Source organism: Sus scrofa, unplaced genomic scaffold (assembly GCF_000003025.6).
Source record: "Sus scrofa isolate TJ Tabasco breed Duroc unplaced genomic scaffold, Sscrofa11.1 Contig1409, whole genome shotgun sequence".
NCBI classification, from domain to species: Eukaryota; Metazoa; Chordata; class Mammalia; order Artiodactyla; family Suidae; genus Sus; species Sus scrofa.
In genome coordinates this window covers 239,179-256,738 of record NW_018084870.1, presented here as the reverse complement: position 1 = coordinate 256,738, position 17,560 = coordinate 239,179, and the positions used below count along the sequence as shown (strand labels likewise).

The 17,560-nt window shown below is 38.4% G+C and overlaps 1 protein-coding gene and 1 pseudogene across 1 annotated transcript; both read left to right on the top strand.

Moving 5' to 3' along the window:
* The first annotated feature begins 8,852 nt into the window (after positions 1–8,852).
* On the top strand, positions 8,853–11,363 carry LOC110258146 (olfactory receptor 4B1-like). Its single transcript, XM_021081303.1, has one exon. It carries the CDS (start codon positions 9,608–9,610, stop codon positions 10,547–10,549), a length of 942 nt encoding a protein of 313 aa, XP_020936962.1. The 5' UTR covers positions 8,853–9,607; the 3' UTR covers positions 10,550–11,363.
* Positions 11,364–14,455: 3,092 nt separating this feature from the next.
* LOC110258145 lies at positions 14,456–16,761 on the top strand (annotated as a pseudogene).
* The last annotated feature ends 799 nt before the right edge of the window (positions 16,762–17,560 follow it).

The following is a 17,560-nucleotide window of genomic DNA, read 5'->3' as shown; positions in this document are numbered from 1 at the left end:
TCACTGCCAAGACCAGTGTCAATGAGCTTCTCCCCTATGTTTTCTTGTGTGAGTTTTATGGAACATGGTCATATGTTTAGGTCTTTGATTTAATTTCTGAGTGGCATAAGAGAGTGGTCCAATTGCATTTTTTTTTTTTTGCATGGAATTATCCTGTTTTCCCAGGACCATTTGGTGAAGAGAATATTCTTTCCTGGAATCTTCTTGACTTCCTTGTCAAACATTAGTTGACCATATATATGAGTGTTTATTTTCAGGTTCTTCATTCTATTCCATTGGTGTAAGTGTCTACTTTTATGCCAAGCAATACCTTAGTGTTTTAATTGCAACAGCTTCGTGGTATCATTTGAAATCTGAGGATGCATCTGGCTTTGTTTTTCTTTCTCAGAATTGCTCTGGTCAGTCAGGGTCTTTTGTGGTATTATCCAAATTTTAGAATTGTTTTTTCTGTTTGTATAAAAAATGCCAATGGAATTTAAAAAATAATATTTTTTTTATGGCCGCGCCCATGGCATATGGTTTCCCAGGCTAGGGGTCAAATTGGAGCTATAGTCGCTGGCCTATGCTACAGCCACAGCAATACCAGATTCAAGCTGCATTTGTGAACTACACCACAGCCCATGGCATTGCTGGATCCTTAACCCACTGAGTGAGGCCAGAGATAGAACCTTCATCCTCATGGATGCTAGCTAGTCAGATTCGTTTCTGCTGAGCCAACAATGGGAACTCCCCCAATGGAATTTTGATAGAGATTATGTTGAATCTATAGATGGCTTTGGGTAATACAAACATGTTAACAAAATTAATTTCTCAAATCCATAAACAAAAATATCTTTACATTTGTTTTTGCCTTTTAAATTTTTTACCATGTCTTATAATTATCATTTTACAGGTCTTTCACTTCCTTGGTTAAGTTCATTGCTCAATATATATGTATATTTTTCTCTTTTTACAGCAGCACCTGCTGCATATGGAAGTTCCCAGGCCAGGGGCTGAATCGGAGCTGCAGCTGAGGCCTAGGCCACTGCATGGCAACATCAGAGCTGAGCCACATCTGCAACCTATACTGCAGCTTGTGGCAATGCCAGATCCTTATCCCACTGAGTGAGACTAGGTTTGGAATCTGTATCCTCACAGAGACAACAGTTGAGTCCTTAACCTACTGAGCCACAATGCAAACTCCAATATTTTACTGTTTTGGTGCTATTGTGATGGAATTGGCTTCTTTCTTTCTTTTTCAGATATTTTGCTATTATTTTATAGAAATGCAACTAGTTTCTGTATCTTGATTTTATGTTTTTCACCTTTATTGAATTCAGTGATTTAGTCCAATAGGTTTTCTGTTGAGTCTTTAGCATTTTCCATATGTAAGATCCTCTTTTGCAAATAACAGCAATGTTACTTTTTCCTCTCCAATTTGGATACCTTTATTTGTCTTACTTAATTGTTCTTGCTAGGACATTCAGGATTATGTTGAATAAAATGATGAGAGTGGGTACTCTTGTTGCTGATCTTAGAGAAAAATATTTCAGCTTTTCACTGTTGAGTATAATGATAGCTGCAGGTGTGTTGCATACAGCCTTTATTATATTGAGGTACTTTCTAAATCCAGTGTGTTGATCATGAAAGGATGTTGTATTTTGTCCAATGCTGTTTTTTTGTATTTATTTAGATGACCATATGAGTTTTACCTTTCATTCTATTAACAGTCCATAAACAAAAATATCTTTACGTTTGTATCACAGTGATTGATTTCCATATGTTGACTCTTCCTTACATCCCAGGGATAAATTGCACTCGGTTATACATTTTTTAAGTGTGTTTGTCAACTCAGTTTGCTAATATTTTGTTAAGAATTTTTGTATCTACAGTCATCCAGTAAATTGGCGATAGTTTTCTTTTGCTTAGTATCCTTATCTAGCTTTGGTGTCAGGGTGATTCTGGCCTCAAAAATGAGTTTGGAATTCTTCTCCTCTTATTTTTATTATTATTTTTTTGGAAGAGTTTCAGAAGGATTAGCATTAAATTTAAAAGGTGTTTTGTGGAATTCACCAGTGAAGCCATCTAGTCCTGGGCTTTTCTGGGTTGGGAGGTTTTTGGCTGATTCAAATCTTGCTCTTCATTAGTATGTTTAGTTTTAAAAATTTTTTATGTGTCAGTATTGGTATGATACTTGTTTCTATGAATGATTCATTTTTTTAGGTTATCCAGTTTGTTGGCATATGATTGTTATGGTGGTTTGTTATAATCCTATGTATATCTGTAGAGTTAATTGTAATGTCTCTGTCATTTCTGATTTTATTTGTGTCTTATCTTTTTTTAATTTTAGTTTTACTAAAGGATTGCTCATTTTCTTTATTTTTTAGAAAAACTGGCTTAGTTTTCTTGATGTTTCCTATTTTTTGGGGGGGGGGTTTCTGTTTCATTTATTTCTCTTCTGACCTTTGTTATTTCCTTCCTTCTAGGTTTGGGTTTTTTTTTTTTTTCCTAGTTCTTTGAGGTGTAAAGTTAGATTGTTTGAGATCTTTCTGTTTTAATACATGCATTTATCACTGTAAACTTCCCTCTCTGAACAGATTTGGCAGCATCTCATAGGTCTTGGTATGTTTCATTTCCATTTCATTTATTTTGTGATTTTTTTGAGTCCCCTTTTGATTTCTTCTCTGACCCATTGGTTGCTCAGGAGCATGTTGTTTAATTTGCATATGCTTGCAAATCGTCCATCTTTCTTTTTGTTGATTTCTAGTTATATACCATTGTGGTTGGAAAAGATACTTGATATTATTTCAGTCTTGAATTTGTTAAAACTTGTTTTGTGTCCTGTCATATGTTCTATCCTTGAGAATGTGCCATGTGTGCTTGAAAAAATGTATAATGATTATGTTAAGTTGGATAGCATGTTCTATAAATGTCTTAGTTTCATTTGTCTAATGTATGGTTCACATCCAAGTTTTTGTTGTTGATTTTCTGTCTTGTAGATCTATTTATTGCTAAAAGTATGAAACCCCCTGTATTATAGTATTGTTTGTTTCTTCCTTCAGGTATGTTAGTATTTGCCTAATATATTTTGTTGTTCAAATGTTGCATATGTATTTACAATTGTTATATCTTCTTGATGAATTATTTCCTTTATGACATAATGACCTTTTTGTTTCTTATAACTGTTTTTGACTTAAAATCTATTATGTTGGATATAAGTATAGCTACCCTTCCTTTCTCTTTGCTTCCATGTGCACATACTTTCTTTTCCATCACTTTACTTTGAGTTCTTATGTATCTCTAAATCTGAAGTGAGTCTCCTGTAGGCAGCATGTAGTTGGGCCTTATTTACTTATTTGTTTTTTATCTAACTAGCCACTATGTTCCTTTTGATTGCTGAACTCAATATATTAATGTTCAGAGTAATTATCGAAATGTAAGACCTTGGTAATGCCCATTTTATTAACTGATTTCTAGTTTTGTATTTCCATTTTTTCCCCCCTCTGCTTTTCCCTACATTTTTAAATTAGTAGTATTCTGTGGTGGTATCATCTGTTTCCTCTTTCTTTGTATTTTGAGACTCTGCTTTAGATTTGTTGCTTTATGATTACCCTGAGACTTACAGAAAATATCTTCCAGATAAAGCAGTCCATTTTAAGCTGATGGCAACTTAACTTTGATTTCATATCAGAAATCCACATTTTTATACCCCTTTTATTATCTTGATATCACAATTTACCTTTTTAGATTGAGTTAAAAATGACTGTATCTGCAGTTATTATTAGTATTCTTTTCCTTTAATCTTTATAATATTAAGTGTTTAATATCACCATCCTATTATAGAATTAGAGTTTCTAAATTTGACTGTTTTTTCACCTTTTTCAATGTGTTGCGTACTTCTGTATGTTTACATGTCACCAACTAGCATCTGTTCATTTTGTCTTGAGGGTTCTTTTGAGCTTTTTTTGCAGTGCAGGTCTAATGCACTATAAAATGAACTCCTTAAACTCTTGCTTGTTTGAGAGAGTATTTCGCTTTATTTTTGAAGAACAATCTTACTGAAGTAAATATACGTGATTGACTTTTTTCCCCTCCAAACTTTAAATCTGTTTTTACACACTTTCCTACTCTATAGGCTTTCTTCTGAGAAACCTGCTGATAGCCTAATTGGCATTCTTTTGTGGGTTACAATCTTGTTTTTCCCTCTAGCTGCCTTTAAAATTCCCTCTTTAATTTTGGGCAGTTCATGATATGTCGTGGAGAAGACTTTTTTCCATTGAATAAGCTATTTGTTTCTTGAACTAAGATGGTTCGAGTCTTCTCCTAGGTTTGGGAAATTCTCAGCTATCATTTCTTTTTTTCTTTTCTTTTCTTTTTTTTCTGTCTTTCTGCCTTTTCTAGGGCTGCACCCATGGCATATGGAGGTTTCTAGGCTAGGGGTCAAATCAGAGCTGTAGCCGCCGGCCTACACCAGAGCCACAGCAATGTGGATCCGAGCTGCGTCTGTGACCTACACCACAGCTCTCAGCAACACTGGATCGTTAACCCACTGAGCAAGGCCAGGGATCAAATCCGCAACCTCACGGGTTCCTAGTTGGATTCATTAACCACTGCAACACGAGGGAACTCCAGCTATTATTTCTTTAAATAGACTTCCTCCCCTTTCTTCCTCTTTTCTCCTTCTGAAACGCTTATTATTCTAATATTTGTATGTTTGATTGAATCCCATGAGCTTTCAAACACTCTTCTTCTTTCTTTTTTACTTTGTTCTCCTCTGATTGCGTTACTCAAAGTTCTTGTCTTATAGACCACTTATTCTGTCTTCTATTTGATCTACTCTGCTGTAGTGGCCTCTATTGCATTTTTCATTGCATTCATTTAATTCTTCAGCTACAGAGTTTCTTCCTTTTTTAAAAAAATGATTTTGATCTCTGTTAAATTTCTCATTTTGTTCATTGTATTTTCCCCTGATTTTGTTAATTTTTTTTCATTGTGCACTTGTTTGCCTCATTGAATTTCTTCAAACAGCTATTCTGAAATCTTTATCAGCTCAACTGCAAGTTTCTGTGCTTTTGAGCTCAGTTATTGGAGAATTATTATTCTCTTCTGGTGAAAAGATGTTGCCTTGACACTTCATGTTCCTTGTAGTGTTGCCTTGCTGCTTTTGCTTTTGAAGTTTCAGATATCTCCTTGAATCTACACTAGTTCCCTTCAGATGGAGGTAACTGTTCATCCAGTTAGGTCCAGTGTTTTTCTTTGCATTAGCACACTTTACTTTATACTCCTTGCTCCCTCTTGTGGTGGAATCCTGAAGCTGTTTGTCTTTGGTTACAACTCACCAGGCTGGCTGACTAAAATCTCTCTTTTATTTTCAGAAGGTGATGCTATATAGCTCAAGTTTGGGGTTTCTCCCTTGCCCACAGATCCTCATCTGTTTTCCTGATAGCACTTCTCATACTGAACCCCATCTTTTTATTTTTAAATCAAAGTACAGTTGACTTATGGTGTCGTGTTAATTCCTTCTGAAGAGCAAAGTGATTTAATTATGCATATACACACACACTCTTTTTTAAAAAATATTCTTTTCTACTATGGTTTATCATAGGACATTGAATATAGTTCTCTGTGCTACAACGTAGCACCTTGTTGATTATCCCCTTCATGTATAATAGCTTACACCTGCCAATCCCTAATCCCACTCCTTCCCTCCCCCAACCCCCTCCCTCCTGGCAACCACAAGTTTGTTCTCTATGTCTGTAAACCTATTTCTGTTTCGCAGATAGGTTCTTTTGTGTCATATTTCAAGTGACATCATATGTTATTTGTCCTTCTGCCTTCTTTTTTTTTATTTTATTTTTAATAGTTTTTTTTTTTGGTCTTTTTGCCATTTCTTGGGCTGCTCCTGCAGCATATGGAGGTTCCCAGGCTAGGGGTTGAATCGGAGCTGTAGCTGCCAGCCCATGCCAGAGCCACAGCAATGCAGGATCTGAGCCGCATATGCGACCTACACCACAGCTCTCAGCAATGCCGGATCATTAACCCACTGAGCAAGGGCAGGGATTGAACCTGCAACCTCATGGTTCCTAGTCAGAGTCATTAACCACTGTGCCACGACGGGAACTCCTGACTTAACTTCTCTTAGTATTATAATCTTTAGTTCCCTCCATGTTACTGTGAATGGCATTGTTTCATTCTTTTTTAAGGCTGAGTAGTATTCCATTGTATATATGTACCACGTCTTCTTTATCTATTCATATATTGCTGAACATATAAATGAGCTGTTTGTATATTTTGGAAATTAAGGCCTTATATTGCATCATTTTCAAATATTTTATCCCAGTCCATAGTTTGTCTTTTCTTTTTGTTTATGTTTTCCTTTTCTGTGAAAAAGCTTATAAGTTTGGTTATGTCCCATTTGTTTATTTTTGCTGATCTAAGAAAACATTGCTATAATTTATGTTAATGTTTTGTCTATATTTTCTTCTAGTTTAATGGTGTCATATCATATGTTTAATTCCTTAAGTCATTTGAATTGACTTTTATATATGGTGTGAGGGTGTGTTCTAACATTGATTTTCATGTGGTTGTCCAACTTTCCCAACACCACTTGCTGAAGAGACTTTTGCCTCCTTTGTCAAAGATGAATTGACCATAGATGTGTGGGTTTTTTTCTATGCTCGCTATTCTGTTGCATTGATCCCTATGTCTGTTTTTGTACAAATACCATGGTGTTTTGACTGTGGTAGCTTTGTGATATTGTCTGAAGTCTGGGAGGGTTATGCCTCCTGCCTCCCCCACTACCCCCAGGATTGCTTTGGCAATTCTGGGTCTTTTATGGTTCTGTATAATCCTATGGTTTCATAGGATTATTGGTTCTAACTATGTGGGAAATGTCATGGGTAATTTGATAGGGATTGCATTAAATTTGTAGATTGCTTTTAGTGGTATGGCCATTTTAGCAATATTAATTCATCCAATCCAAGATTATGGGACTAAAAAAAGTATATAATGATAAATGAGTCAATCCAACAAGAGAAGGTAACACTTAAAAAAATTTATGCATCTGACATAGGAATACCTAAATGTATATCAAAATACTAATAGTTCTGAAGGGAGAAATGGATAGCAATATAATAGTAGTTGGGAATAGCAATATTCATATTTTAACAATGGCTAGATCTCTAAAAGGAATCAATAAAAAACACTGGAATTAAAGTATACATTGCATCAAATGGATTTACTACAGTTTAAAAATTTTTTTCATCCAATAGCAGCAATACAGATTCTTAAGTGTACATGAAACATTCTCTAATGTACATCATAGGCCACAAACCAAGTCTTAAAAAATTTATGAAGTTCAAAATCTACCAATGTTCTCTTCTGACCACTATGGTATAAAACTAGAAGTCAGTTACAAGAAGAAACTGGGAAATTCACAAATGCATGGAGATTGAAAAAACATCCTCCTAAATAACTGATGATTCAAGGAAGAAACAAAAGAGAAATCAAAGCATGTCTTTAGACAAATGAAAAGGGAAATAAATATTACCAAAACTTAGGGGATGAAGCAAGAGCAGTTATAAGAGAAAAGTTCATGGAGATAAATACCTACATTAAGAAAAAAGAAAGAGCTCAAATAAACAACATTATTTTATACCTCAAGGAACTAGGGAAAAAAGAGCAAAAAAGCTTAAAGTTAGCAGAAAGAAAGAAATAACAAAGGTCAGAGTGGAAAGAAATGAAATAAATGCTTAAAGACAGTGGAAAATATCAATGGAACTAAGAGCTGTTTTTTGAGAGATAAAAAAATAGACAAATCTTTTTCTACACTTACCAAGAAAAAAAAGAGAGAGGACTCAAATCAGTAAAGGAGAAGTGAAACAAGAGAAATTGTAACTGAAACAATATAAATCCAAAGATAATAAGAGATAATCATGAATAATACTCATCAATCAAAATGTTAGAGAATCTAGAAAATAGATGAATTCCTGGAAACATAAAGCCGATCAGAACTGAGTCATGAAGAATGGAAAATATAATAGATCTGTTGCTAATAATAAGAGTGGATTCAAAATTAAAAAACTCCCAATAAACAAAAGCTCAGGACCAGATCACTTCACTGGTGATTTCTACCAAACATTTAGGTAGAATTAATACCAATCCTTTTCAAACTCCTCCACAAAACAGAAGATAAGGGAACACTTTGAAATTCACTTTATGAGTCCAGTCATGCCCTTATGACCAAAACAGGGCATGCAATAACACTACAAGAAAAGAAAATTACAGGTAATATCCTTGTGAGTACAGATGCAAAAATCATCAAAAAGATATGGCAAACAGAATTTAACAATTCATTAAAATGAGCGTATGCTATGTAAAATGGCATTTATTCCTGGGATAGAAGGGTGGTTCATCATTTGTGAATCTATTGATATACCACATTGACAAATGAAGTATAAAAATCAAGTGCAAAAAGATATGAAAAAAGCATTTGATAAAATCCAACATCCATTCATTTTAAAAACTCTCAAAGACTAGGTATAGAGAAAATGTACCTAACATAATAAAAGAGTGTATATATGACAAGCCTACCGCTTAGATCATAGTCAATGGTGAAAAGCTAAAAGCTTTTCCTCTAAAGTCAGAAATAAGACAAGGATGCCCACCTTCATTCCTTGATTCAATATAATCTTAGCCAGACCAGTTAGTCAAGGAAAAAAGTAAATGCATACAAATCAGAAGGAAGGAAGTAAAACTGTTTCTATTTTCAGATGACATATATGTAGAAAACTCTATAGAATCCATTATAGCACCTGAGAAACAAATTTGGTTAAGTTGCAGGATACAAAACCAATGTACAAAAATCAGTTGCACTTTTAAACACGTGTAAGGAACAATCCAAAAGAGAAATACAGAAATCTCATTTACAATTTCACAAAAGTATAAGATACTTAGCATAATTTTAACCAAATGGTGAAAGATTGGTACACTGAAAGTTATAAAACATTGATGAAAGTAATTGAAGAGAGATATTCCTTGCTCATGGATTGGAAGAATTAATATTAAAATGTTCATATTACCCAAAGCAATTTACAGATCCCGTGTAATCCCTATCATAATTTCAATGGCATTTTTCACTGAAGAATGTATGTTGGTAACAGAGTAAAGATCTTCAATGTTCTCACTAAAAGAAAAAGATAAATATTTGAGATTCTAAGTGTGCTAATTAATTGGAGGGTGTGATCCTTTCACAGTGTAGAGTATGATAAACCACCAGCATGTACACTTTAAATATTGTGTAATTTTAACAATTATACCAAGTAAGTAAGCTGAAAATAAAGGAAAATCCAAAGAGAAGAAGAAAAAGAGATAATACTAAAAAATGCAATGGTGATAATAAAAAATGTAGGCTATGAACTTGAATGAAACCTAAATCAAAATATCTTGTGATGGCTTTGGATTTCTAGCATTTAATGTGGAATGAGTATAGATAGGCTGGATAAAGTGTTGGTTGCAAGTGTATATTGTATAGTGGTTTATATAGTGTAACATGCTATATCTGAGGTGAATTAGTTACAGTCAGTGTTTTATTGCAGGCCTCTGATTACCTCCTGTCAAGCACACCTGAATGGATTCCATGGCAACTACAAATAATGTGACCAAGTTGATTATCACTGGTCTTTTCCAGGATCCAGAGGTGCAGAGGGTGTGCTTTGTAGTGTTTCTTCCTGTGTACCTGGCCACGGTGGTGGGCAATGGCCTCATTGTTCTGACGATCAAAGTCAGTCAGAGTCTGCATTCCCCCATGTACTTCTTCCTGAGTTACCTGTCCCTGGTGGAGATCAGCTACTCCTCTACTGTCGCCCCCAAGTTCATCGCAGACTTGCTTTCCAAGGTTAAGACCATCTCCCTGGAGGGCTGTGTGGCTCAGATATTCTTCTTCCACTTCTTTGGAGTTGCCGAGACATTCCTGCTCACAGTAATGGCCTATGACCGCTATGTGGCCATCTGCAAACCCCTGCACTACACAGTCATCATGAGCCGGGCTGTGTGTCACCGTCTGGTGGCTGGTTCCTGGCTGGGGGGCTTTTTTCACTCCATGGTTCAGATTATTGTCACAGTCCGATTGCCCTTCTGTGGTCCCAATGTGATTGACCACTACTTCTGTGACCTCCACCCCTTATTCAAGCTTGCCTGCACTGACACCTCTGTGGAGGGGCTTATTGTCTTGGCCAACAGTGGATTATTCTCTATCTTCTCCTTTCTCCTCTTGGTGTCCTCCTATATTGTCATCCTGGTCAACTTGAGGAACCATTCTGCAGAGGGAAGGCGCAAAGCCCTCTCCACCTGTGCCTCTCACATCACGGTGGTCGTGTTGTTCTTTGGACCTGCCATCTTCCTCTACATGCGGCCCCCCTCCACCTTCACCGAGGACAAACTGGTGGCCGTGTTCTACACAGTGGTCACCCCCATGATGAACCCCATCATCTATACCCTCAGAAATGCAGAGGTGAAAATCGCCATGAAGAGATTGTGGGGTAAGAAAGTGAACTCAGGGTTGGAACAATAATGAAAACCTTAAAAAAAATTAGTATATGTTTGGTGACAAAATATACCTTCTGATTTTAGTCAACTGTGAAGAATAGAACAAAAGTTCCCCTATTCATGGTTTTGTTTTTGTTTTTTTGTTTTGGTTTTTTTTGTAGATGAGCCTTTATATTCCATAATATAAATCAGAATGCTTTCATAGCCATTTGTATTTTGGGGAATGTTGAAAATTGATCTGCTTCACTTCTGCATGGTTTTTAGTGTAAAGGGCATCGACTTTAGCAAGGGATTACTTGGACTGGAATCCCACCTCTATCATCTTCTACCTTTGCAGCCTTGAGTTCATTCACTTTAGCCCTCAGTGGTAGCATGCTATAGTATGTGGGGAGATTGTGGTGCTGGGAGAAAGAAGTTTATGATTTGTTCTTTCCCTCCCTATCAGTGTGATCTTATGGGAGTACCTTGAAGGTTTTCTACTTCATTTTGATTTCCCTACTTTATTAACCTGATTCCAATGTGTACAGTTGCGTAGGAGCTTTGTTTCATGGGAGTAGGGCACTGTTAGCAATGAAATGGTCTGTGGGAGGTGAAATATAATAAAGCTATTAGTATCCACGAATGTCTTAACCGGAGCAATTTTATACGACCCTTCCCTTTCTAGACAGTTATCTAGGCATTGAGTTATGGCTTAAGCCAAATCTAACCTGTTGCCTATTTCAGTATGCCTGAAAGGATTTAACATTTTTAAATGGTTGAAAAAAATTAAAGTAGGATAGTATTTTGTGATACAATAAAAATTATATGAAATTCAAATTTTATTGCCCATATATAGGATTTTACTGGACTCTAGTCATGCCCATTATTTTACTTTTCATCTATGGAAGTTTTTGTGTTACGACAGTATGCTTGTGATAGAGACTGTATGGTCTGCAAAGCCTAAATATTGTCTATGCAACACTACTGAAACCTTGCCAGCCCCTGGTTTAAGCCACAGTAACAATTATTGACTCCTCCGCACAAAATTTGGAGGTCATTGATTGCAGGGTTTTTTGTTATTCCTAAGATGCCCAAGTATGCATCTTCTCGGTGCCCCTTCTAATCTCTTGGCTGTCTGCTCATGGCTGTGAGATGTCTATGGCAGCTTGAGGTATTATATGCTCACGCAGGGGATGGAAGGGCTCTCATTTTATTTGAGGAGTATTTCCAAGGACCTCTCCAGAACATTCTTGTTTTGTACCTAGATGCAAATGAGACCAAGATAGTGAGTAGTGGCAGAAACATTAAAAGAATAAACTGACCAATTCATCTCATCATTTTAACTTGCAAAATAACTTTTCATAAGAAGAAATATGTGTAGTTATAGCTCTACTTTTTTTTTTTTTCATCTTTTTAGGGCTGCACCTGCGGCATATGGAAGTTCCCAGGCTAGGGGTCAAATCGAAGCCACAGCCACAGTAACACAGGATCCGAGCAGCATCTGTGACCTACACCACAGCTCACGGCAATGCCAGATCCTTAACCCACTGAGCAAGGCCAGGGGATCAAACTTGCGTCCTGATGGATGCTAGTCAGATTCGTTTTCACTGAGCCACGACGGGAACTCCTGTTTCAACTTTAATTTTAATCAAGGCTGAATTAATGACATTTGTGAGTAGCACTGGTGTAGAGCATGTTGATTTTGTGAAGTGCCATTATGGCCTTTGTAAGAACTTTCATTACAGAAAATTTAGTAAATATACTGATGTGGTCAAAGGAGATTAATAAACTCACATGTAACCAACATCCATTTAAATAAATACCAATCCGGATATTTTGTTTTATCTTTAGCAGGATATTTCAATAGCAATAGTATTGTGATTTTGGCTCAGATAATCTTTTCTGGAGTTCCCGCCATGGTGCAGTGGGTTAAGAATCTTACTGCAGCAGCTTGTGTCACCGCAGAGGTTTGATCCCCAGCTCAGTGCAGAGGGTTAAAGGATCTGGTATTGCCATAGCTGCGGCGTAGGTTACAGATGCTGCTCGGATTCAGTCCCTGGCCCAGGAACTTCCATATGCCATGAGTGTAACTATATACATTAAAAAGAAAACTTTGCTGTGAGGGTCTTCCTGTGGATTGTAGAATGTTTTTTATAGCTTTTCTGGGCTCTCCTCACTAGATGCTTGGAGTGCCTTCTCCCCACCCAGGTTGGGACAATAAAAAATGTCCCTCCAGATATTGCCAAATACCCTGTCAGGGGCAAAATCACCCATGGTTGAGAACTACTGTTCTATACCTTTATCCACATTAAAGCCAAGGAGAAGTACTATTTCAGTTTTCTGATACTTAAGGCCCTTATTCCTTGGACGAATCCTTGTAATGGTGTCATTTCACGTAAAGCCCCATGGGTGAGTTTGCCATAAGCAAGAGCTGTGTCCAAATGACCTGTGAACAGCATAGAGCCCCAAAGCCTAAGGGCCCTGTGAATATCAGCTGAAATTAATTTAACATTTCCTATTGATTTCTGAAGTCATGTTTCCTACAGAGACGTCTGAGATGTTAGTATCCAGGTCCTGCTTCTCAGGAGGCCGTCTGCCTGATGAGGAAGGGGAGCCTGGCTCTCTGGGGACCCACGTGCTCTCACTTGATCATCATGCCTTCCCCCTGGTGTCTCTCCAGCAGAGTGAACGCAAGGCTGAGCTGCCAGAATTCTTATTTCTCTATGGAACACATGGGAGGCAAGTCTACTATGTTCTTGGTCTAAGTCAGGTGGAGCAGATCCAGTGGCTTAGTCTCAGCATTCCCAAGCCTAAGGCTGTAGGGGGAACAGATCCTCCATCTGGAAACTTCTGAGATGTAGGAGCTCTGATTACTAGCTTGGCTTTACTGCTTTCTGACTAGCTAACTGGGAAACCCGCACAAGCTGAGGTCTTTTCTCCGGGCACAATAGTGTCTTTCTGTGGTCAGAACAGAAATAGGAACTGTGTTGAGAACAGCAAAATTACGGAAACACTGGGTTGAGCATGTGTGTGTTTTGTTTTGTAAGCATGTGTGTATTTTGCATGTGATGATTACAATTCCACTTTGAAAGCAAAGAGAATGTTGCAGAAGCCCATAGCTTTTTGCAAAGTACTCTCACAGTGGTCTGGTCTTTGCCCGAGGCAAGTAGAGTGATAGATACTGGAATTCAGGGATGAAGAAGACATGACTATATGCTTTGTTCTTTTAATATTTAGTGAACACCAACAATGTACCAAATAAGTGCTAAGAAGGCTAGGGAAGATCTATACCCACAGTTTTCTTTATTCTGTGTTCATTCAGGAAATGCTATTTCCTGAAGCTGCTTCAGTTAGCACTGGAGATGAAGTGTTGAGCAAGATATCATTCCTTCCTTGAGCACGTTTACAATTTAGAGGGGCAGGTGGTGACTTAACACAATTATGATTCAATGAGTAATGTGCTGTAATTCCAAGGGGTCCTAGGAGAAGAAAAACTGACTATAAGGACATGTGGATTGGGAAGATGGATTTTCTGTCTCTGAGAAGCTTCCCAGGCAGCACAGTGGATGAATATTTAACTTCTGCTGGGATGGGGTGGGACAAAGATGTATGGCTTCTACCTGTGAGGGAGGTCTTATCTCCATGGTACAGTTTGGCTCTTGAGTCTCTGAGAGGTTAAAGAGATTTCTAGGGATCACTAAGATACCACTGGAAGAAACCAGGATGTAAACCCAAGAGTCTGGACTGCCAGCAGTGCTTTCTTTCATGAATGATTTGGTGAAATTCCCAAGTGAATCTGAGAGTTTATGGCTGTTCTCTGACTTCTCTTGGTTTCTGCAGTCATGAACTCTATTAGTGATGTCCTTGTGGTGGTGGCTTAATCACCTGGGCATGTCCTTTTTGTTAAGGGAAGGAAGCTTGTGGCATGAGTGGGTATCATGTGACTCCTGATCTCAGGTGCCCTGGATGCTGACTGTATTGGGGATGTCTTGATACCAACTGATATCAGTCACCTTGGACAAAGTCCAGTATGGATGAAGATAGACTGCTAATAAGTCAGTGACCAGTCTTGGTGATGCTTTGAAGTGTTGGAAGGCTGGACTTCAGAGAAGGATGTGTCACAGCCATGAGCGTGCAGCCTGGGTGAGAAGTTCTTTGTACTTCTATTGCCACTGGAGGGAAATGAAGGTAGCAGTAAAGAGGAGAATTGAGAATGAGTTGTAACTGGACCTTTGGAAGGAACTAGGTCACCTAATGGCCAAGAGTAGAAGGAAATAATTGGGAGGAGAAGAAGAAATAAGAGTGGGTACTGAGTGTCAAGGGACATGTCTTCAGAAGACTCAGAAGGGTATATGGAGAGGTGAGAATCCTATTCTGCAAACCAAAAATGGAAAAGGAGCAAACGGAAGCTGCCAGCAAAAGATGAAAGGATTCAAATGCAATAGAGAGACAGTTGTCATGGAGACAGCAACACTGTCCTTGCAGCCCTACATCACCCAATGGGGCACTCAATCTTTGTAATAGGTTTTTCCTCCCTCTCATCTGTTTCCACAAGTCCAACCTGTACGTAGAAAGTGATTTTTACTTTCCAGTTGACTAACATTCCTAATGATTCCGCATTGTCCCCTGAGTAAACCTGAAAATCCCAATAGTCCTTTATGAACTGGACCTAGAATTTCTTTTTAGCTTTATGGTTACTGTTCTCCAGTTTATTCCAGACCCATTCAATACATTTTCAAAGCCTTTCTCTTTTCTTAGAATTCTAATCCCTTCTTCTTTGTATAACTTAACTCCTACTCATCCTTCTGTATCCAGCTTACAAGTTTCTCAGACATGAAAGAGATTATTATATAATTCACCATCCTAATGTAGGAGTCTTCTTTTGTATCATTTCAGATCTCTCTACCTAAAATATTGCCTCCTGGTGGTGACATCATGGCTAACACACACAATGTGACAGAATTTATTTTTTCGGACTTTTTCCCAATCCGAAGGTGCAGAAAATCTGCTTTGTGATATTTCTGCTCTTGAACACAGCCATTGTGCTGGGGAATTTCATCATTGTGCTCACCGTCATGACCAGCAGAAGCCTCGGCTCCCTCATGTACTTCTTCCTCAGCTCCCTGTCCTTTGTGGAGATCTGCTACTCCTCTACCACAGCCCCCAAACTCATCTCAGATTTGCTGGCTGACAGAAAAGCTATATCTCTGTGGGGCTGCATGTCACAGGTTTTCTTTACCCATTTCTTTGGTGGAGTTGAGATGTTCTTGCTCACTGTGATGGCCTATGACCGCTACGTGGCCATCTGTAAGCCCCTCAACTATGCCACCATCATGAACAGGCAGGTGTGTGCCTTCCTGGTGGGAGTAGCAGGGGCAGGGGGCTTTGTGCATTCCTCGGCCCAAATCCTCCTCATTTTCCACCTGCCCTTCTGTGGCCCCAACATGATTGATCACTACTTCTGTGATGTGCTTCGCCTGCTCAAGCTTGCCTGCTCTGATACCTTCCTGATTGGTCTGCTGATGGTTGCCAATGGGGGGACCCTGTCTGTGGTCAGCTTCCTGGTCCTTTTGGTCTCCTACGTGGTCATCTTGCTCCATCTGAGGACTCAAAGCTCTGAGGGGCGGCGCAAGGCCCTCTCCACCTGTGGGTCCCACATCGCCGTGGTTACCCTGTTCTTTGGGCCCTGCCTCTTCATCTATCTGAGGCCTTCCACCATCCTGCCTGTGGACAAGGTGGTAGCTGTGTTCTACACAGGGATCACCCCACTCCTGAACCCTGTCATCTACTCCTTGAGAAATGCTGAGATGAAGAAAGCCGTGAAGAGGCTGTGGATCAGGACAGTGAAACTAGAGGAGAAGTAGAGTCTGAGTCTTGGTGTTGATCCTGGGGTTTAGAATGATGTTGAGTCCAAACTGAGGAGACAGAGTGGGACGAAAGACAGATGCCAGGACTTGTTAGTTCTAGAATTTTTCTAACAGGTTCCCATTTTCAACAGCTTCACTGTAATCACTTGCCAAATGTTTTCTCTTATTGTTACTTGACTAACCATTTTTATGATAGATGTTTAGATTTTTTTATGATTTTTTTATTACTATAAGTAACAATGGGCTAAGTTTCTTTAATGGAAATCTTTAAATATTTTTAAAGCTCCTTTGCTATTGTACATTTACTCTGTTAAAATTTACAGTAAATTTTGATGCGTGGTGTTAAATCAATTCTCAGAGTGGTTGTAATCCAACACTGCCATTAAACTCTTTTTTTTATAAGAAATAAGATTTTACTTAGTCTCAAAATATCTCCCTACAAAATATTTATTAATCGCAAAAGGTTAAATTTGCCTTTATAATCGGGAAATCTGGAAGACATTCCCTGAAACACCTGTATGTCTATGGTACTTAGATTGAGAGACACGGAATGTCATTACTGTGACATTCCTACCAAAAATATGTAACCTCAGGAGTTCCCATTGTGGCACAGCAGAGATGAATCTGACTAGTATCCATGAGGATGCAGGTTTGATCACTGGCCTTGCTCAGTGGGTCGGGGATCCGGTGTTGACGTGAGCTGTGGTGTAGTTTGCAGATGCGGCTCAGATCCCATGTTGCTGTGGCTGTGGCTCAGGCTGGCAGCTGTAGCTCTGATTTGACTCTTCACCTGGGAACTTCCACATGCCATGGGTAATGCCTTAAAAAGAAAAAAAAAGTAATGTTAGTTTAATTTTGAAAACTGTCAGTTAAGCCCAAAACAAACAATATTTTGCAAAGAGAGTGGTCAAGATGATAGAATAGGAGGATGCTGGGCTCACCTATCTTCATGAACATATCAAAGCTCTAACTACAAATATAGTGATTTGTACTGAAATCTACCAGAGGAGTAGCAGGATAACTCTTCTACAACCAAATCTGTAAAGAAATATTTACTGAATTCTGGTAGGAATGGAAGAGAAGGGATCAGGACCCATAACCTCTGGTTGGGGGATCCAGCAGAGGAGGGTGATATCTCAGGCTTAGGGATCCTCCCTGGGGAGTGAGGGTTTCAAAGTACATATTAGGCA